Source organism: Oncorhynchus gorbuscha, unplaced genomic scaffold (assembly GCF_021184085.1).
Source record: "Oncorhynchus gorbuscha isolate QuinsamMale2020 ecotype Even-year unplaced genomic scaffold, OgorEven_v1.0 Un_scaffold_2501, whole genome shotgun sequence".
Classification (NCBI taxonomy): domain Eukaryota; kingdom Metazoa; phylum Chordata; class Actinopteri; order Salmoniformes; family Salmonidae; genus Oncorhynchus; species Oncorhynchus gorbuscha.
This window is the reverse complement of record NW_025746996.1, coordinates 31707-54369: the sequence shown is the minus strand read 5'-3', so window position 1 is coordinate 54369 and position 22663 is coordinate 31707. Positions and strand designations below refer to the sequence as shown.

General features: G+C 45.6%; 1 protein-coding gene across 1 annotated transcript; it reads right to left on the bottom strand.

Annotated features, from left to right (window-relative positions):
• Positions 1–4934: 4934 nt before the first annotated feature.
• On the bottom strand, positions 4935–22359 carry LOC124025874 (gasdermin-E-like). Its single transcript, XM_046339188.1, has 11 exons — positions 22175–22359; positions 21629–21836; positions 20259–20451; positions 13313–13487; positions 11982–12102; positions 9970–10087; positions 9401–9594; positions 6984–7111; positions 6335–6662; positions 6079–6152; positions 4935–5162 (listed from the first exon to the last, which is right to left on the bottom strand). Exons 2-11 carry the CDS (start codon positions 21834–21836, stop codon positions 4935–4937), a joined length of 1767 nt encoding a protein of 588 aa, XP_046195144.1. The 5' UTR covers positions 22175–22359.
• Positions 22360–22663: the final 304 nt, after the last annotated feature.

Below are 22663 nucleotides of genomic sequence, written 5' to 3'. Positions count from 1 at the left end.
AAATGCCTTTAAAAGGATCATGGTCAGCTGTCCAGTGCACTACTCTAGAACACACTGGATTGAATACCGGCTTTATAACACTCAACAGTGTCGTCTTAATACTGATCCTGTAGGGTGTCGTCTTAATACTGATCCTGTAGGGTCTTAATACTGATCCTGTAGGGTCTTAATACTGATCCTGTAGGGTCTTAATACTGATCCTGTAGGGTCTTAATACTGATCCTGTAGGGTGTCGTCTTAATACTGATCCTGTAGGGTCTTAATACTGATCCTGTAGGGTCTTAATACTGATCCTGTAGAGTCTTAATACTGATCCTGTAGAGTCTTAATACTGATCCTGTAGGGTCTTAATACTGATCCTGTAGGGTCTTAATACTGATCCTGTAGAGTCTTAATACTGATCCTGTAGAGTCTTAATACTGATCCTGTAGAGTCTTAATACTGATCCTGTAGAGTCTTAATACTGATCCTGTAGGGTGTCGTCTTAATACTGATCCTGTAGAGTGTCGTCTTAATACTGATCCTGTTGGGTCTTAATACTGATCCTGTTGGGTCTTAATACTGATCCTGTAGAGCAGTGGTCACCAAACTACTGATCCTGTTGGGTCTTAATATACTGATCCCGTCAGGGTTTAATACCTGATCCCTCTGAACAATACCAGAGACGCTATCCTGAATTTTTTTCCTATTTGGCCTCAGAAAAAAAAATCCTAGGCCCGATCCTGTCAAAGAGAACAGAATAATGGCTTAAAAGGTTAGGTAAGAGTCTTAAATTGATTCAGAATGCAGGGTATTTAACCTGCAGTGGACAAACGATTATTTTTTTGTTCAATGCAAAGAAAAGGCTGTTTGTCTCATCTGTCAAGAGACGGTGGCGGTATTCAAAGAATACAATCTTCGCCGACACTATGAATCCCGTCACAAAGACAATACTGACCTGTATAGCTTGCAAGGTCCAAATACGAGCAGACAACCTCTCAAAGCTAAAAAGTGGACTACTATCTCAGCAGAATACATTTGTACGCCAAGCTCAGCTGAACCAGGCATCCGTTCGGGCCAGCTGGGTTGCTAAACTGATAGCAAGAAGCGGTAAGCCTTTCACTGACGGAGAGTTTGTTAAGAAATGTATGGATGCTGTCGCGGAGGAGGTGTGTCCTGTAGGAGAAGAAAGATGCATTTAATGCCGTAAGTCTGTCGGTAGAGTACAATCACCAGACGCGTTGAAGAAATCTGGAGTAATGTAATACTGATGCCCAGCTGCAGCAGAAGACTGTAGAAAGAATTTGACTTTTTTAGGGTCATTAGCACTGGATGAGAGCACGGACTTAAGACACAGCGCAACTGCTCATTTTTATTCGTGGAGTTAGAGCAAACTTCCTGAGATATGCTTAGCTGGCAGCCTGTAGAGTCCAAAGTCTCAAAGGGACTACAATAGAGATATTTTTGACAAAGTACTGCCAAACCATGGAGAAGTTGGACTTGGACTGGTCAAAGCTAGCTAATCACGACCTGACGGGTGCTCCTAGCATGTGGGCTTAATAACTGCGGTCTAATGATCCTGGACTTAATATGAACCTGGAGTCTGGAAAAAGGGTCTCACCGCCTGTAGGGTCTTAAGTCCACCTGTAGGGTCTTAATTCACCTGCAAGCACTGTGCTGCAAAGTGTTGACGTGGGATTCTACTAATGAAGGTTGTGGTGATCCTGTGGGTCTTAAACTTCATCAGTAGCAATACTGATCCTGTAGACTTAATACTGGAAGGCAGTTCCAAGAATTCCTGTCTGAACTGGAGTCTACGCACGGGTGATGTGCTGTACTAATACAGATCCTGATGGCTGAGCCTGGCAGAGTTTTGAGATCCTGTTTTACGAGCTGCTATCCTGAAATTAACTGCATTTCTTCATTTAAAAGACCTGTGTCTTAATACTGTCCCAGAGCTGAATCGACCCAGAATTGAAATGGCACCTGTAGGGTCTTTTGATCAGAAATACTTAACAGCCTTAACTTGCAGCTACAAGGCGAGGGGAAACTCATTTGCGACATGTATTCACACATAAAAGATTGAGGTGAAATTAGCCTGCTTTTGGAACAAGTGAAAAGGCAACTTCCCATCTTCCTGAGTCCCAAAACCTGTCGACAGAGAACCCAGCGGTCCTGTTCCCAGCCTGAAAAGTGCGTGGAAGCACTGGAAATTCTGAAGGTGGAGTTCGGTGTCTTAATACGATTCAGTGAACTAACATGATCATGCAAAAGAAATCCGTCTTTTTCAGAACCCCTAGTTGCCGACATTGATGAAGCCCAGCCTTCATATCAGTTTGAGTTGGCTGAGTTAAGAACTGTGATGGTCTGAAAGACTTAAGGTTAACAGTCTCATTGACTTCTGTAAGTGTATCACTCCTATTCCCAAACGACAACGTATCCAAACATCAAAAAACACGCAATGAAAATGTCCACAGAGATTTTGGCAGCACTGTAAGACTGGAGACTAATGTCAAAGTGATTGTTTACAAAAACTTAAAAATGAAAACTGGTGATGAAATAAAGATTCACAGATGTTGAAACATTTGCATCAGTGCATTGATATGGCTGAAAAAGAATGGAACCTGAGATGTAACTTCCACCAGCCAGATGCAGTGAATTTCAAGCTGGAGACAATGGTTCAACTGATGAACATACATATTAAGCTCAAAAAAAACAGACATTGAATGAGTCATTCTGAGCATAAATTACAAAGATAATCATAATAAAATCTACTGGAATAAAGGATCCATCTTTACAAACTCACTGAGGGATACTGGTGTGAAATGAGGATTGTGCTTTGGCTGGAATCACTGAGTTCAGGTTCTCAACCTGCTTCTTGTCCTGGCTGGTTTCAGTGAAGGGATGGTGAGGCTGCAAACAGCTGGTGTCTACAAGCCTACTGGAACCTACAAAAGGATTATAAGGAAGGAACCAAGAACTCTAAGAGAGGGTCTCATATGTGCCACATGCTGCACCTGGAGGACAACTGAGCTGAATATGATCTGTTACTGCAATGTCATGCTGTGATGCACGACAGAAAGAATATTGTAATATGGGGGGTTTTTTTTCCTGAAGAACCCAGTTGAATGAGTTGTTTAGTTATTATTTATTTCTGGGACACCCACAGGTGAAGAACTCAGAGAGGGTTATTTAGGGACACCCATTATTTATTTCATTAATAGTGTTATTATTTGTTTCAATTAATTGACTTTTTTTCTGTAAAGAACCTATTTTTGAAAGGGTTATTTGACAGTGTAGTGTGTGGCTTTTTCTGAAAACAATTACATTTTTAACTCCCAGCACATCCTCTGATCGTCACTTTTTCTGTTACAAACTGACACCCCGGCCCCCATCAGAGAAGGGAAACAGTTATGTGGCCCTCACAGGAAAAAGTTTGGGGACCCCTGCCTCCCAGTAGAGTCTTAATACTGATCCTGTAGAGTCTTAATACTGATCCTGTAGGGTCTTAATACTGATCCTGTAGAGTCTTAATACTGATCCTGTAGAGTCTTAATACTGATCCTGTAGAGTCTTAATACTGATCCTGTAGAGTGATCCTGTAGGGTCTTAATACTGATCCTGTAGGGTGTTAATACTGATCCTGTAGGGTCTTAATACTGATCCTGTAGGGTCTTAATACTGATCCTGTAGGGTCTTAATACTGATCCTGTAGGGTCTTAATACTGATCCTGTAGAGTCTTAATACTGATCCTGTAGAGTCTTAATACTGATCCTGTAGGGTCTTAATACTGATCCTGTTGGGTGTGATCCTGATCCTGTTGGGTGTCGTCTTAATACTGATCCTGTAGGGTCTTAATACTGATCCTGTAGTCTTAATACTGATCCTGTAGGGTGTCGTCTTAATACTGATCCTGTAGGGTCTTAATACTGATCCTGTAGGGTCTTAATACTGATCCTGTAGGGTCTTAATACTGATCCTGTAGAGTCTTAATACCGATCCTGTAGAGTCTTAATACCGATCCTGTAGAGTCTTAATACCGATCCTGTAGGGTCTTAGTCTTAATACCGATCCTGTAGGGTCTTAATACCGATCCTGTAGAGGTCTTAATACCGATCCTGTAGGGTCTTAATACCGATCCTGTAGAGTCTTAATACCGATCCTGTAGAGTCTTAATACCGATCCTGTAGAGTCTTAATACCGATCCTGTAGAGTCTTAATACCGATCCTGTAGGGTCTTAATACCGATCCTGTAGAGTCTTAATACCGATCCTGTAGAGTCTTAATACCGATCCTGTAGGGTCTTAATACCGATCCTGTAGGGTCTTAATACCGATCCTGTAGGGTCTTAATACCGATCCTGTAGGGTCTTAATACCGATCCTGTAAGGTTATAGTCTTAATAGTGATCCTGTAAGGTTATATCACTCCTATTGGCCATGACAACGTCATCCGGTAATAGTGCCTTCAGAAAGACTTCACGTTGTTACAACCTGATTACATTGAGATTTTGTGTCACTGATCTACATACTGTACCCCATAATGTCACAGTGGAATTGTTTACAAAGGAATTAAAAATGGAAAACTGGTTACGGTAAGCCTAAATAAGTTCATGAGTAAAATCACAAGTTGCATGGACTGTGTGTGCAATAATAGTGTTTAATATGATTTTTGAATAACGACCCCACACACAGTTAACTGTAAGGTCCCTCAGTCGAGCAGTGAATTTCAAGCACAGGTTTACCAATGGTTCACAAAGAAGGGCACCTATTGGTAGATGGGTTAAAAAAAAGAAGCAGACATTGAATATACCTTTGAGCATTGTGAAGTTATGAATTACACTTTGGATGGTGTATCAATACACCCAGTCACTACAAAGATACAGGCGCCCTTCCTAACTCAGTTGCCGGAGAGGAAGAAGGAAACCGCTCCTCCCTCTCTCACTCAGTCTCTCCTTAAACTAAAGAGGCCAGGCCTTTCACAGTGATACTCATGACTAGAGGAAGGTATCCAGGCTGGTCCTTCATCTCTGTCCTCAGTGTGTCCTCCTCTCTCTTCAGTGTAACTTCAGAGTGACCAAAGAGACTCTCTGTCCTCTGATACACGTCCTCCTCAGTCAGAACAGCCAGACCTGCATCTCTCAGAGAGAGGGTCTCCCCACTCCCTGCTGCCACATGCTGCACCTGGAGGACAAGCAGCACAGGAATATGATCAGATACTGCAATGTCATGTCTGTAAGATGCAATGACAATTTCAAAATGGAGAATGAAGTATTGTAATAACGGGGGGTGTTTATATTTGTCCTGTTACACACGTGTTGGTAATGGAAAGGTGTTTGTTGCATATCCCAACTCCCCTGGGACACCCACAGGGAGTGAGGTCACGGCCAGGGTCACCATATCCCAACTCCCCTGGGACACCCACAGGGAGTGAGGTCACAGCCAGGGTTACTGGCCCAACGCTCTAACTGCAAGGCTACCTGCCACCCTTAATCTATTCCAAACAACTATTGAATTAATTGAACCTTTACTTAGCTTACCCAAGTGGTGAACAGGTCACACAGTACTATATTTTTGAAGAAGTATACAGACTTGTTTACCAGACAGTGTAGTATTTATTTTTTACCCCTTTTTCTCCCCAATTTCGTGGTATCCAATTGTTAGTAGTTACTGTCTTGTCTCATCATCCCGTACGGGCTCGGGAGAGACGAAGGTCGAGTCATGCATCCTCTGAAACACAACCCAACCAAGTGCGCATCCAACCCGGAAGCCAGCTGCACCAATATGTCGGAGGAAACACCGTACACCTGCACTGCGCCCGGCCTGCCACAGGAGTCGCTAGTGAAACAAGGATAACCCTACCGGCCAAACCCTCCCTAACCCGGACGACGCTAGGCCAATTGTGCATCGCCCCATGGACCACTAGACCAGGACTCCCAGCTGAGGCCGGTGGCACAGCTAGCGCTGCGATGCAGTGCCTTTGACGACTGCGCCACCCGGGAGGCCCATAGATTGTTTGTAAGTGTACAGTATTTTTGAAGAAGTATACAGACTTGTTTTTACCAGGCTAAGTGTAACAAAAGGGGAAGTGTGAACTCACCAGGATCTGCAGGGCCTGTAAGACTGGAGGACTGCAACAGGATCCCAACACAGAGAGACCTTCATCTGTCATTCCTGAGAAATAAAGATTCACAGATGGTGTGAAACAGGAAGTGGTTTTCAGGGCATTGTGGGTTCTGAGAAAATAAAATGTTCATGAAGTGAGATGCCAGTTTTCCTGATAAATGCAGTGGCTGGAGACAATGAATTGAACTGGCACTTAATATTCAACTAATATTCACTGCTCAGTGTCTCACCATCCATGGCACTGACAATGAGATGAGTGGCATTGAGGAGGGTGGGTGTCTGGCTGGAATCACTGAGGGATGGTGTCTGGCTGGAATCACTGAGGGATGGTGTCTGGCTGGAATCACTGAGGGATGGTGTCTGGCTGGAATCACTGAGGGATGGTGTCTGGCTGGAATCACTGAGGGATGGTGTCTGGCTGGAATCACTGAGGACAGAGTGTGTTGGGCTGGAGTCCGAATGCTCTAGAAGGTTCAGTATGGCCTGGACTGTCTGCATCTGAGACACTTCCTTAACCTCCCCCAGGTCAGCTGTCTTCCCTGTGCACATCTGGTCCAGCTGTGAGAAGAGACATTATTAGAAAGAATAGGTGAGATGTGTGGTTTGTTTTATCCTGCTAAACTTAGTTGAATGTACTTGACTGTAAGTCTCTCTGGATAAGAGTGTCTGGTAAATGACTCATATGTGAAGGTTTGAGACAGAAGATATTTAGGATACTATGGTAGATTATAATGATGACAGACCGAACGTAATGAGAAGTTAGTATGTTCAGCATTTTCAGAAAGCTGCTGATTCTTGCTAGTAATCCGCTCATAGACAATAACTGTAGGACTGTGTGTGTGTGTGTGTGTTGCCCTGTTTCTGTACGCCTCAACTCACCACACTCTCCAGCACACTGACTGTCTCTCTGTCCTCCATGGTTGTCTTGAGGAGCTGGAGCAGAGAGGAACGAGTGTCTGCTGGCAGGACAGACAGCAGCTGGAAATGACCCCTCAGTTTGTCCAGTTCTGTCAACACACAAACATCTTGCATCTAGCGGAAGTTTGACTCCACTGCCACCGTATCACAGAGATTTCACCAGGAAACTATCATATGTACCATTTATTCTGCAACCACAATGGGACAAATGTATGAATTAATGTATTTAAATGAATTGTTAGAGGAAACCGTGATCTCTCCAAGGCAGTGCTATAACCTTTTACATGATCCTCCTGATCAGCTCTTCTGTTGATATTACTGATGTATTTATTTATCTAGGCAAGAAGGTGAAGAACAAATCCTTATTTACAACAGGATACGCTAGACATTGGCCCTGTACACACATGTTGTATGTACAACGCATTTGGCACAACAAGGTTTTCTGGACCAAAATAATTAAACAAGCGTTGTGGACTGTGGAGCCACGGCACAATGATTGAGTAAACATTTATGTGCAGACAATTTATCACCAAAATAAGTTGTATCACAACAACCATTGTGTTAAATGTGTTGTAAATCAGTTCTACAACCTGAATGTGACGGGATCATTAAGAGTTTTACATAAAGAACAACATGTAACATTCCATTCAGTATAATGGACCAGGAACGTCTTCTACCACTGGACCAGGGACGTCTTCTACCACTGGACCAGGGACGTCTTCCACCACTGGACCAGGAACGTCTTCCACCACTGGACCAGGAACGTCTTCCACCACTGGACCAGGGACGTCTTCTACCACTAACGTCTTCTACCACTAGACCAGGGACGTCTTCCACCACTAGACCAGGGACGCCTTCTACCACTAGACCAGGGACGTCTTCTACCACTGGACCAGGGACGTCTTCTACCACTAGACCAGGGACGTCGTCTTCTACCACTGGACCAGGGACCACTGACCAGGACGCTTCTACCACTAGACCAGGGACGTCTTCTACCACTGACCAGGAACGTCTTCCACCACTGGACCAGGGACGCCTTCCACCACTGGACCAGGGACGTCTTCTACCACTGGACCAGGGACGTCTTCTACCACTAACCAGGGACGTCTTCTTCTAGACCACGTCTTCTACCACTAGACCAGGGACGCCTTCTACCACTAGACCAGGGACGCCTTCCACCACTAGACCAGGGACGCCTTCCACCACTAGACCAGGGACGCCTTCCACCACTAGACCAGGGACGCCTTCCACCACTAGACCAGGGACGCCTTCCACCACTAGACCAGGGACGCCTTCCACCACTAGACCAGGGACGCCTTCCACCACTAGACCAGGGACGCCTTCCACCACTAGACCAGGGACGCCTTCCACCACTAGACCAGGGACGCCTTCCACCACTAGACCAGGGACGCCTTCCACCACTAGACCAGGGACGCCTTCCACCACTAGACCAGGGACGCCTTCCACCACTAGACCAGGGACGCCTTCTACCACTAGACCAGGGACGTCTTCTACCACTAGACCAGGGACGTCTTCTACCACTAGACCAGGGACGTCTTCTACCACTAGACCAGGGACGTCTTCTACCACTAGACCAGGGACGTCTTCTACCACTAGACCAGGGACGTCTTCTACCACTAGACCAGGGACGTCTTCTACCACTAGACCAGGGACGTTTCTACCACTAGACCAGGGACGTCTTCTACCACTAGACCAGGGACGTCTTCTACCACTAGACCAGGGACGTCTTCAGGGACGCCCACCACTAGACCAGGGACCACTAGACCAGGGACGTCTTCCACCACTAGACCAGGGACGTCTTCTACCACTAGACCAGGGACGTCTTCTACCACTAGACCAGGGACGTCTTCCACCACTAGACCAGGGACGCCTTCCACCACTAGACCAGGGACATCTTCTACCACTAGACCAGGGACGCCTTCCACCACTAGACCAGGGACGCCTTCCACCACTAGACCAGGGACGTCTTCCACCACTAGACCAGGGACGCCTTCTACCACTAACGCCTTGCACCACTGGACCAGGGACGCCTTGCACCACTGGACCAGGGAAGCCTTGCACCACTAACGTCTTCTACCACTAGACCAGGGACGTCTTCTACCACTAGACCAGGGACGTCTTCTACCACTAGACCAGGGACGCCTTCCACCACTAGACCAGGGACGCCTTCTACCACTAACGTCTTCTACCACTAGACCAGGGACGTTTTCTACCACTAGACCAGGGACGTCTTCCACCACTAGACCAGGGACGTCTTCCACCACTAGACCAGGGACGTCTTCCACCACTAGACCAGGGACGCCTTCCACCACTAGACCAGGGACGCCTTCCACCACTAGACCAGGGACGCCTTCTACCACTAACGCCTTGCACCACTGGACCAGGGACGCCTTGCACCACTGGACCAGGGACGCCTTGCACCACTGGACCAGGGACGCCTTGCACCACTAGACCAGGGACGGGGAACTTTATGAACTCATCCTGAGGGGTCGCAGTTGCTCGCGGGTCTGCCAACCCACATCCATTCCCACACATGCAGTCAGATTTTGCCCTAAGCAACAATGTTTGCAGTTTTTAATATGATGTGAGAGAGTGACTAACCAAATCAATGGGGGCGCTTCCACACCTGCATTGCTTGCTGTTTGGAGTTTTAGGCTGGGTTTCTGTACAGCACTTTGATATATCAGCTGATGTCAAAGTTTAGACAGCTGGCTAGACTAATTTAGCAACCCTTCCCACCCAGGGACGCGACCTTCCAAAAGGGTTGATCCACAACCAATTGTGTATTCTACTATTCTACCTCTCAACAGTAAGTAGAGACCCCACTAGACTGAGTTCCCCTGACAGAAATCTAATGATAATAACAACTATTTAAATTGGTACATGGGCCTACAAAAGGAGGGGAACTTCCATTAGTCTCAGTTACCTCTCTGAAAGCAGCTCTTCTTTGGGGTGTCGTCCAGCGCCAGACACCCCCACTAAGCTCTTCTTAACAGGCCCATCCACCTCGAACCCCCCAAGAGTGTCGGACATTAGGCACAGCTCTGAGGAACAAGAGTGTGGGACATTAGGCACAGCTCTGAGGAACAAGAGTGTGGGACATTAGGCACAGCTCTGAGGAACAAGAGTGTGGGACATTAGGCACAGCTCTGAGGATCAAGCTCATGGCACAGCTCTGAGGAACAAGAGTGTGGGACATTAGGCACAGCTCTGAGGAACAAGAGTGTGGGACATTAGGCACAGCTCTGAGGAACAAGAGTGTGGGACATTAGGCACAGCTCTGAGGGACGCTTCTACCACTAGGGACGTCTTCCACCAGGACCAGGACGCCTTGGGACCAGGGACGCCTTACCACTGAACAAGAGTGTGGGACATTAGGCACAGCTCTGAGGAACAAGAGTGTGGGACATTAGGCACAGCTCTGAGGAACAAGAGTGTGGGACATTAGGCACAGCTCTGAGGAACAAGAGTGTGGGACATTAGGCACAGCTCTGAGGAACAAGAGTGTGGGACATTAGGCACAGCTCTGAGGAACAAGAGTGTGGGACATTAGGCACAGCTCTGAGGAACAAGAGTGTGGGACATTAGGCACAGCTCTGAGGAACAAGAGTGTGGGACATTAGGCACAGCTCTGAGGAACAAGAGTGTGGGACATTAGGCACAGCTCTGAGGATCAAGAGTGTGGGACATTAGGCACAGCTCTGAGGAACAAGAGTGTGGGACATTAGGCACAGCTCTGAGGAACAAGAGTGTGGGACATTAGGCACAGCTCTGAGGAACAAGAGTGTGGGACATTAGGCACAGCTCTGAGGATCAAGAGTGTGGGACATTAGGCACAGCTCTGAGGAACAAGAGTGTGGGACATTAGGCACAGCTCTGAGGAACAAGAGTGTGGGACATTAGGCACAGCTCTGAGGAACAAGAGTGTGGGACATTAGGCACAGCTCTGAGGAACAAGAGTGTGGGACATTAGGCACAGCTCTGAGGGACAACAGTGTGGGACATTAGGCACAGCTGAGGAACAAGAGTGTGGGACATTAGGCACAGCTCTGAGGAACAAGAGTGTGGGACATTAGGCGCAGCTCTGAGGATCAAGAGTGTGGGACATTAGGCGCAGCTCTGAGGAACAAGAGTGTGGGACATTAGGCACAGCTCTGAGGAACAAGAGTGTGGGACATTAGGCACAGCTCTGAGGAACAAGAGTGTGGGACATTAGGCACAGCTCTGAGGATCAAGAGTGTGGGACATTAGGCACAGCTCTGAGGAACAAGAGTGTGGGACATTAGGCACAGCTCTGAGGAACAAGAGTGTGGGACATTAGGCACAGCTCTGAGGAACAAGAGTGTGGGACATTAGGCGCAGCTCTAAGGATCAAGAGTGTGGGACATTAGGCACAGCTCTGAGGGACAGCAGTGTGGGACATTAGGCACAGCTGAGGGACAACAGTGTGGGACATTAGGCACAGCTCTGAGGGACAACAGTGTGGGACATTAGGCACAGCTCTGAGGGACAACAGTGTGGGACATTAGGCACAGCTGAGGAACAAGAGTGTGGGACATTAGGCGCAGCTCTGAGGAACAAGAGTGTGGGACATTAGGCACAGCTCTGAGGAACAAGAGTGTGGGACATTAGGCACAGCTCTGAGGAACAAGAGTGTGGGACATTAGGCACAGCTCTGAGGAACAAGAGTGGGACATTAGGCACAGCTGAGGAACACGAGTGTGGGACATTAGGCACAGCTCTGAGGACAAGACAAGGAGACAGTATGAACCTATTAATACAGACACTCATTCAAATACATTGGACTTACTGATAATTAACAGAGACCATGCACTTGATAAGGCTTTGTAATATACAACCTACATGGTCTGATGATGGGTCCAGGTGAGGGTTTACAGTGTTGTTGCCTGAGAAACTGGAAAATAAAGGCTCCCTCACCATAGTGTCCGTTGAGTTTGATCTCCAGCTCTATAATGCCGTAAGCGATGACGGTGTGGGCAGGAATCTCCAGAGACACGTTGCTGTCTTTGTGCAGGCTGCTGTTCTCCTTTACAGACACCTGTGGAAAGTGGTACTTAAGTCATCTTTGGGGGTGTCTGTACTTTACTAGTCATATTTTGCTACATTTTGAATGGTCCAATTAACACACTTATCAAGAGAACATCCCTACTGCCTCTGATCTGACACACTCACTAAACACCAACGCTTCATTTGTAAATTATTTCAGAGTGTTGGAGTGTGCCCCCGGCTATCTGTAAATTAAATTTAAAAAGAAAATGGAACCATCTGGTTTGCTTAATATAAGGAATTTGAAATGATTGATACTTTTACTACTTAAGTATATTTTAGCAATTACTTTTGATACCTAAGTATATTTAAAACCAAATACTTTTAGACTTTTACTTAAGTAGTATTTTACTGGATGACTTTCACTTGAGTCATTTTCCTTCAAACCAGTCAAGGGAAGTGAACAAGGGCACATGACAACATAGAATAAGAGCCTAACATAAGGCAGTGTGAATAAATCCTGATCATATGACTGATCTACTGTCGTAGTCTTTCCACACTTCACTACTCCTTTTGCTCCACATACATTAAAAATCATTCATCTGTGGCCTTGCTGGTCCAGCAGTAATGCTGCAGCCTCCAGCACACATACGCCTGTCTGCGGCGTTGTCATAGGTCCATCCAGCCTGCAGCCTCCAGCACACATAGGCCTGTCTGCAGTGTTGTCATAGGTCCATCCAGCCTGCAGCCTCCAGCACACATAGGCCTGTCTGCAGTGTTGTCATAGGTCCATCCAGCCTGCAGCCTCCAGCACACATAGGCCTGTCTGCAGTGTTGTCATAGGTCCATCCAGCCTGCAGCCTCCAGCACACATAGGTCCATCCAGCCTGCCTGTCTGCAGTGTTGTCATAGGTCCATCCAGCCTGCAGCCTCCAGCACACATAGGCCTGTCTGCAGTGTTGTCATAGGTCCATCCAGCCTGCAGCCTCCAGCACACATAGGCCTGTCTGCAGTGTTGTCATAGGTCCATCCAGCCTGCAGCCTCCAGCACACATAGGCCTGTCTGCAGTGTTGTCATAGGTCCATCCAGCCTGCTGCCCTTTGAGTCAACCTCTTCCCTATTTTCCCTGCTTAAAGATTCATCTATACAGGATAAACTAAATTGTTAACTTCAACACTTGTAATATATAATATCTCAGCCTAACAAATAGAGATGATTAATGTAACAAATCATACAACGCTCTTCATCCCTCTCCGTCTACCTGGGTGCTCTTGGGCCCACAGAAGCTCAGCAGCTCCCCTAACTGCCCCCCCTGCTGGACCTCCTCTATGACCGAACACGGCTGGGTCGTCACAATCCTCTCCTTCACCACCGCAAACACCTCCCTGGACTTCTCACGGGTCTGCTGGATCAGACAGTGGGACATGTCCAAAAGCCTGAAGGAGAGACAAATAAATCAGAGAGTTGTCATTTGAGGAGGACAAAGATGATTCAAGTTATGTTTCTTGTATGATTATAAAGTAGCTTGGAGTAACCCAGTCTGTTTGTGACAACATGCCACTCCTCATTGTGCCAAACATGACAAGCAGTGGCAAGGAGTGGAATGGGGTGGGGGGCTGTGCTTTGGCAAAGTGGGTGGGGTTATATCCTGGCCGTTTGGCCCTGTCCGTGGGTATCATCGGATGGGGCCACAGTGTCTCCTGACCCCTCCTGTCTCAGCCTCCAGTAGTTTGTGTCGGGGGGGGTCAATCTGTTATATCTGGAGTATTTCTCATTTCTTATCCGTTGTCCTGTGTGAATTTAAGTATGCTCTTTCTAATTCTCTCTTTCACTCTCTCGGAGGACCTGAGCCCTTGGACCATGCCTCAGGACTACCTGGCATGATGACTCCTTGTTGTCCCCAGTCCACCTGGCCGTGCTGCTGCTCCAGTTTAAACTGTTCTGCCTGCGGCTATGGGACCCTGACCTGTTCACTGTGATTACTATTATTTGACCATGCTGGTCACTTATGAATATTTGAACAACTTGTCCGCCCATATGGTGTTGAGTAGTTAGAATACAGTCAGCCCATATGGGTAGTTAGAATACAGTCAGCCCATATGGGTAGTTAGAATACGGTCAGCCCATATGGGGTTGAGTAGTTAGAATACGGTCAGCCCATATGGTGTTGGGCAGTTAGAATACAGTCAGCCCATATGGGTAGTTAGAATACAGTCAGCCCATATGGTGTTGGGCAGTCAGAATACAGTCAGCCCATATGGGTAGTTAGAATACAGTCAGCCCATATGGGTAGTTAGAATACGGTCAGCCCATATGGGTAGTTAGAATACAGTCAGCCCATATGGGTAGTTAGAATACAGTCAGCCCATATGGGTAGTTAGAATACAGTCAGCCCATATGGGTAGTTAGAATACAGTCAGCCCATATGGGTAGTTAGAATACAGTCAGCCCATATGGGTAGTTAGAATACAGTCAGCCCATATGGGTAGTTAGAATACGGTCAGCCCATATGGTGTTGGGTCAGCCCATGGGTAGTTAGAATACAGTCAGCCCATATGGGTAGTTAGAATACAGTCAGCCCATATGGGTAGTTAGAATACAGTCAGCCCATATGGTGTAGTTAGAATACAGTCAGCCCATATGGGTAGTTAGAATACAGTCAGCCCATATGGGTAGTTAGAATACAGTCAGCCCATATGGGTAGTTAGAATACAGTCAGCCCGTATGGGTAGTTAGAATACAGTCAGCCCATATGGTGTTGAGTAGTTAGAATACAGTCAGCCCATATGGGTAGTTAGAATACGGTCAGCCCATATGGGTAGTTAGAATACAGTCAGCCCATATAGTGTTGGGCAGTTAGAATACAGTCAGCCCATATGGTGTTGGGCAGTTAGAATGCAGTCAGCGCATATGGTGTTGGGCAGTTAGAATACAGTCAGCCCATATGGGTAGTTAGAATACAGTCAGACCATATAGTGTTGGGCAGTGAGAATACAGTCAGACCATATAGTGTTGGGCAGTTAGAATACAGTCAGCGCATATGGTGTTGGGCAGTTAGAATACAGTCAGCCCATATGGTGTTGGGCAGTTAGAATACAGTCAGACCATATGGTGTTGGGCAGTTAGAATACAGTCAGCCCATATGGTGTTGGGCAGTTAGAATACAGTCAGCGCATATGGTAGAATATAGTCAGTGCATACAGTCTGCAAAGAAGCACTGATCATGAGGAAAGATGCTGTGATATACAGTGCATTCGGAAAGTATTCAGACCCCTTGACTTTTTCCACATTTCGTTACAGCCTTATTCTAAAATTGATTAAATAGTTTTTTCCCCTCGTAAATCTACACATAATACCCCAGAATGACAAAGCAAAAAGTTGTTTTTTTAAATAAAAAATGTATAAAACATTAACTGAAAAATGCACAGTTGAAGGTAATCAGACCTATTACCCAGTACTTTGTTGAAGCACTTTTGGCAGAGATTACAGCCTAGAGTCTTCTTTGGGTATGACGCTACAAGCCTGGCACACCTGTATTTGTTGAGTCTCCCAGTCCCTGCTACTGAAAAACATCCCCAAAACATGATGCTGCCACCTCCATGCTTCACTGTAGGGATGGTACCTGGTTTATTCCAGACGTGACGCTTGGTATTCAGGCCAAAGAGTACAATCTTGGTTGTAGCATCATACCCAAAACTCTAGGCTGTAATCGCTGCCAAAGGTGCTTCAAGAAAGTACTGAGTAAAGGGTCTGAATACTTATGTAAATATAATGTTTTTTATTTTTAAATTTTATTAGCAAACTAAATTAAAAAGCTGTTTTTGATTTATCATTATGGGATAGTGTGTAGATTGATAAACTATTGAATCAATTTTATAATAAGGCTGTAACGTTTTTAAAAAATGTGGAAAAAGTCAAGGGGTCTGAATACTTTTCAACGGCACTGTACAGTCGTGGCCAAAAGTTTGGAGAATGACACAAATATTCATTTCCAAGGTTTGCTGCTTCAGTGTCTTCAGATATTTTTCTCAGATGTTACTATGGAATACTGAAGTATAATTACAAGCATTTCATAAGTGTCAAAGGCTTTTATTGACAATTACATGAAGTTGATGCAAAGAGTCAATATTTGCAGTGTTGACCCTTCTTTTTTCAAGACCTCTGCAATCCGCCCTGGCATGCTGTCAATTAACTTCTGGGCCACATCCTGACTGATGGCAGACCATTCTTGCATAATCGATGCTTGGAGTTTGTCAGAATTTTTGGGTTTATGTTTGTCCACCCGCCTCTTGAGGATTGACCACAAGTTCTCAATGGGATTCATTTCTGGGGAGTTTCCTGGCCATGGACCCAAAATATAGAGGTTTTGTTCCCCGAGCCACTTTAGTTATCACTTTTGCCTTAAGGCAAGGTGCTCCATCATGCTGGAAACGGCATTGTTCATCACCAAAATGTTCCTGGATGGTTGGGAGAAATTGCTCTCGGAGGATGTGTTGGTACCACTCTTTATTCATGGCTGTGTTCTTAGGCAAAATTGTGAGTGAGCCCACTCCCTTGGCTGAGATGCAACCCCACACATGAATGGTCTCAGGATGCTTTACTGTTGGCATGACACAGGACTGATGGTAGCACTCACCTGGTCTTCTCCAGACAAGCTTTTTTTCGGATGCCCCAAACAATCAGAAAGGGGATTCATCTGAGAAAATGACTTTACCCCAGTCCTCAGCAGTCCAATCCCTGTACCTTTTGCAGAATATCAGTCTGTCCCTGATGTTTTTCCTGGAAAGAAGTGGCTTCTTTGCTGCCCTTCTTGACACCAGGCCATCCTCCAAAGGTCTTTGCCTCACCATGCGGAATGCGTGCAGATGCACTCACACCTGCCTGCTGCCATTCCTGAGCAAGGTCTGTACTGGTGGTGCCCCGATCCCGCAGCTGAATCAACTTTAGGAGACGGTCCTGGCGCTTGTTGGAATTTCTTGGGCGCCGTGATCCGATAAATGGTTGATTTAGGTGCAATCTTACTGTCAGCAATATCCTTCCCTGTGAAGCCCTTTTTGTGCAAAGCAATGATGACGTGTCTCCTTGAGGGTAACCATGGCTGATAGAGGAAGAACAATGATTCCAAGCACCACCCACCACCCTCCAGCTTCCAGTCTGTTATACGAATTCAATCAGCATGACAGAGTGATCTCCAGCCTTGTCCTCATCAATACTCACACCTATGTGAACGAGGGAATCACTGACATGATGTCAGCTGGTCCTTTTGTTGCAGGGCTGAAATGCAGTGGAAATGTTTTTTGGGGATTCAGTTCATTTACATGGCAAAGAGGGACTTTGCAAATAATTGCAGTTTATCTGATCACTCTTCATAACATTCTGGAGTATATGCAAATTGCCACCATACAAACTGAGGCAGCGAACTTTGAAAATATATATAGTTGTGACACAAATATACTAGGAATAGGGTGCTATTTGAGATTCAGCCTGTGTGTTTTCCTTTCACTAACCACTGACTCTACTGTAGGAAGAGGTGAACTGAGTATACCCTAGGCCTACTGTAGGAAGAGGTGAACTGAGTGTAACCTGGGGTTACTGTATGTACAGGTGAACTGAGTGTAACCTGGGGTTACTGTATGTACAGGTGAACTGAGTGTAACCTGGGGTTACTGTAGGAACAGGTGAACTGAGTGTAACCTGGGGTTACTGTATGTACAGGTGAACTGAGTGTAACCTGGGGTTACTGTAGGAACAGGTGAACTGAGTGTAACCTGGGGTTACTGTATGTACAGGTGAACTGAGTGTAACCTGGGGTTACTGTATGTACAGGTGAACTGAGTGTAACCTGGGGTTACTGTAGGAACAGGTGAACAGAGTATACCCTAGGCCTACTGTAGGAACAGGTGAACTGAGTGTAACCTGGGGTTACTGTAGGAACAGGTGAACTGAGTGTAACCTGGGGTTACTGTAGGAACAGGTGAACAGAGTATACCCTAGGCCTACTGTAGGAACAGGTGAACTGAGTGTAACCTGGGGTTACTGTATGTACAGGTGAACTGAGTGTAACCTGGGGTTACTGTATGTACAGGTGAACTGAGTGTAACCTGGGGTTACTGTAGGAACAGGTGAACTGAGTGTAACCTGGGGTTACTGTAGGAACAGGTGAACTGAGTGTAACCTGGGGTTACTGTAGGAATAGGTGAACTGAGTGTAACCTGGGGTTACTGTAGGAACAGGTGAACTGAGTGTAACCTGGGGTTACTGTATGTACAGGTGAACTGAGTATAACCTGGGGTTACTGTATGTACAGGTGAACTGAGTGTAACCTGGGGTTACTGTATGTACAGGTGAACTGAGTGTAACCTGGGGTTACTGTATGTACAGGTGAACTGAGTATACCCTAGGCCTACTGTAGGAACAGGTGAACTGAGTGTAACCTGGGGTTACTGTATGTACAGGTGAACTGAGTGTAACCTGGGGTTACTGTATGTACAGGTGAACTGAGTATACCCTAGGCCTACTGTAGGAACAGGTGAACTGAGTATACCCTAGGCCTACTGTAGGAACAGGTGAACTGAGTATACCCTAGGCCTACTGTAGGAAGAGGTGAACAGAGTATACCCTAGGCCTACTGTAGGAAGAGGTGAACAGAGTATACCCTAGGCCTACTGTATGTACAGGTGAACTGAGTTTAACCTGGGGTTACTGTATGTACCTGAGTGCCTACTGTATGTACAGGTGAACTGAGTGTAACCTGGGGTTACTGTATGTACAGGTGAACTGAGTATACCCTAGGCCTACTGTAGGAACAGGTTAACTGAGTATACCCTAGGCCTACTGTAGGAAGAGGTGAACAGAGTATACCCTAGGCCTACTGTATGTACAGGTGAACTGAGTTTAACCTGGGGTTACTGTATGTACAGGTGAACTGAGTAACCTGGGGTTACTGTATGTACAGGTGAACTGAGTGTAACCTGGGGTTACTGTATGTACAGGTGAACTGAGTGTAATCTGGGGTTACTGTACATAACCCTGGGGTTACTGTATGTACAGGTGAACAGAGTATACCCTAGGCCTACTGTAGGAACAGGTGAACTGAGTATACCCTAGGCCTACTGTATGTACAGGTGAACAGAGTATACCCTAGGCCTACTGTAGGAACAGGTGAACTGAGTATACCCTAGGCCTACTGTATGTACAGGTGAACAGAGTATACCCTAGGCCTACTGTAGGAACAGGTGAACTGAGTATACCCTAGGCCTACTGTAGGAACAGGTGAACTGAGTATACCCTAGGCCTACTGTATGTACAGGTGAACTGAGTGTAATCTGGGGTTACTGTACATACAGGTGAACAGAGTATACCCTAGGCCTACTGTAGGAACAGGTGAACTGAGTATACCCTAGGCCTACTGTATGTACAGGTGAACTGAGTGTAACCTGGGGTTACTGTATGTACAGGTGAACTGAGTGTAACCTGGGGTTACTGTATGTACAGGTGAACTGAGTGTAACCTGGGGTTACTGTATGTACAGGTGAACTGAGTGTAACCTGGGGTTACTGTATGTACAGGTGAACTGAGTGTAACCTGGGGTTACTGTATGTACAGGTGAACTGAGTGTAACCTGGGGTTACTGTATGTACAGGTGAACAGAGTGTACCCTAGGCCTACTGTATGTACAGGTGAACAGAGTATACCCTAGGCCTACTGTATGTACAGGTGAACAGAGTATACTGTATGTACAGGTGAACTGAGTATACCCTAGGCCTACTGTATGTACAGGTGAACTGAGTGTAACCTGGGGTTACTGTATGTACAGGTGAACTGAGTGTAACCTGGGGTTACTGTATGTACAGGTGAACTGAGTGTAACCTGGGGTTACTGTATGTACAGGTGAACTGAGTATACCCTAGGCCTACTGTATGTACAGGTGAACAGAGTGTAACCTGGGGTTACTGTATGTACAGGTGAACAGAGTATACCCTAGGCCTACTGTATGTACAGGTGAACTGAGTATACCCTAGGCCTACTGTATGTACAGGTGAACTGAGTGTAACCTGGGGTTACTGTATGTACAGGTGAACTGAGTGTAACCTGGGGTTACTGTATGTACAGGTGAACTGAGTGTAACCTGGGGTTACTGTATGTACAGGTGAACTGAGTGTAACCTGGGGTTACTGTAGGTACATATTAGAGAGAGAGGAACTCACTTGTCTTTGGAGTCGCGCAGCAACTTCTGTACATCCACCTCCTCTTTCTTCAGGCTGCCGAAGGACGACTGGAGTTTAGATGTGTCTTTCCCCTCCACTTTAAGGTTTACAGCAACCAAATTCGACTCAATGTTTCCTGATTTGTTGTCACCAAATGTCCCTTGGTACTTTAGGAAATCAGTCTTGACCACAACTGTAGGAGGGAAGCAAAACATTTTTTTTTTATTCTTCTAGCTCTGTCAAATTGGTTTTCGATCATAGAATTTCAAGTAGATTTAAGATAAAACTAACTCGGCCACTCAATGACATTCACTGTCTTTTTGGTAAGCAACTCCAGTGTTTATTTGACCTTGAAAAACTCCCAAGTCCTTAACGATTACAAACATACCCATAACATGTTGCAGCCATCACTATGCTGGAAAATATGGAGAGTGGTTAATGTGTTGGATTGGATTTGCCCCAAACATAACAATTTGTATTCAGGACAAAAATGGAATTGCTGTACATTTTTTTGCAGTATTACTTTAGTGGCTTGTTGCATACACACTTCCTTCTTCTCACTCTGTCAATTAGGTTAGTATTCTGGAGTAACTACATAGTATTCTGGAGTAACTAGTATTCTGGAGTAACTACATAGTATTCTGGAGTAACTACATAGTATTCTGGAGTAACTACAATGTATTGTTGAGTAACTACAATGTTGTTGATCCATCCTCAGCTATCTATTATCACAGCCATTAAACTCTAACTGTTTTAAAGTCATCATTGGCCTCATGGTGAAATCCCTGAGCGGTTTTCTTCCTCTCTGGCAACTGAGTTAGGAAGGGTGCCTGTATCTTTATAGCGACTGGGTGTATTGATACACCATCCAAAGTGTAATGAATAACTTCACCAGGCTCAAAGGGACATTCAATGACTGCTTGTTTTTACCCATCTACCAATAGGTGCAAAACCTCCCTGGTCTTTGTGGTTGAATCGGTGTTTGAAATGCACTACTCGACTGAGGGACCTAACAGATAAACATAATTCCACTGTGACATTATGGGGCATTGTGTTCAGGCCATTGACAACAACAAAACATCTAAATGTAATCCATTTTAAATTCCAGCTGTAACAACTAAATGTTGAAAAAGTCAGGGGGTGTGAATACTTCTGAAGGTTCTGTATGTATCATTATGTATCATGATAGGATCCTCTTCATAATCTTTCCAGTAGCATGGACAACAGAATCGACGCTCAGATCTTTCACAAGGAACACATTCACACAGTATCACACTGAGGGAGAGAGGAGCCTATACCTGCAAACAAACAGGTAGCAAGTACAGGTGTGCAGCCTATCATTTCAACTGAGGGGCTGGTCTTGTGTTTACCTGGGGTTAAGGGTGTGTCTCCAGTCAGCACATCACTGAGGGTAAAATCAGTGGGCAGGTACTTGGGTTTCTGCCAAATCCAAAAACGCTTTCGTTTCACAATCAGTGAGAGAGGGACCAGTTTGTCTGAGTCAATCAGACTGGACACAGGGACCAAGCTGCCATCATCAATCTCCTCCACAAAGTTTCTTGTGGCCGTGGAAAACATCTTCAATGGGAGACAGACACAGAAATGATCGAGGATGATGTCTCTGTTAGCAACTGATAACAAACACGACAAGAACACAAGATTAATAACACGATAATATTCACATTGAAAAAGTTCCCATTCATTTACTATCTAAAAAAATGAAATGTTAAAGCCATGACCTATGAGCCATGTGAGTAGCAGACTGGATACGCTAAGAAATCAGACATTACACAGAGTCAAACTACTGTGGTTGTTATTCGTAAACGTTCATAGACGTCTATCTATGCGTTCATAATTCACGACTCAATATGTTCAAAATTGAAACTACTGCTACCTACAAGAGCAATATATTTTACCGTTTATCCTGGCTATGTCCTAGCCGAACGCGAAAGCCCGTTCCAAGTTAGAGTTACCGGTCTAGATAAAGTTAGATATTTCTGTCGCAACAGCCGTATAAGTAGCGTGATAACAAAGAGGTTCGCTCCACCCCTTTCTCCAGCCACGTGCACTGGGAGTGTTTTGGGGGAACCCCCTCACGTTTGGTTCTCTCAGTGCTTCCATCTCCACCTCCTGTCCAGGGCACCACCAGCTGCACAGTGAAACCAAACATGTTCTCATTGTTCTATCTGTGGTAAAACATTACAAAATAATGTAGCCATGATGATAATATTTTATTTCATGTAAAGGAACTTTCAATGCATAGATAGACAAGCTTGGCTCCACGAAGACACCTATGATGCATATTAAAGTATAAGTTAATTATGCCCCATCAAGAGCCCCCTTATTTACATAAGTATTCAGACCCTTTTGCTATGAGACTAGAAATTGAGCTCAGGTGCATCCTG

Coding starts and splice junctions, on each gene's coding strand:
- LOC124025874 (XM_046339188.1), bottom strand. CDS start 21,836: ATGTTTTCCACGGCCACAAGAAACTTTGTGGAGGAGATTGATGATGGC. Junction 10,088..11,981: donor CAAACTCAACGGACACTATG/GTGAGGGAGCCT, acceptor CTTGTTCCTCAG/AGCTGTGCCTAATGTCCGAC. Junction 5,163..6,078: donor TACAGGCCCTGCAGATCCTG/GTGAGTTCACAC, acceptor CTTGTCCTCCAG/GTGCAGCATGTGGCAGCAGG.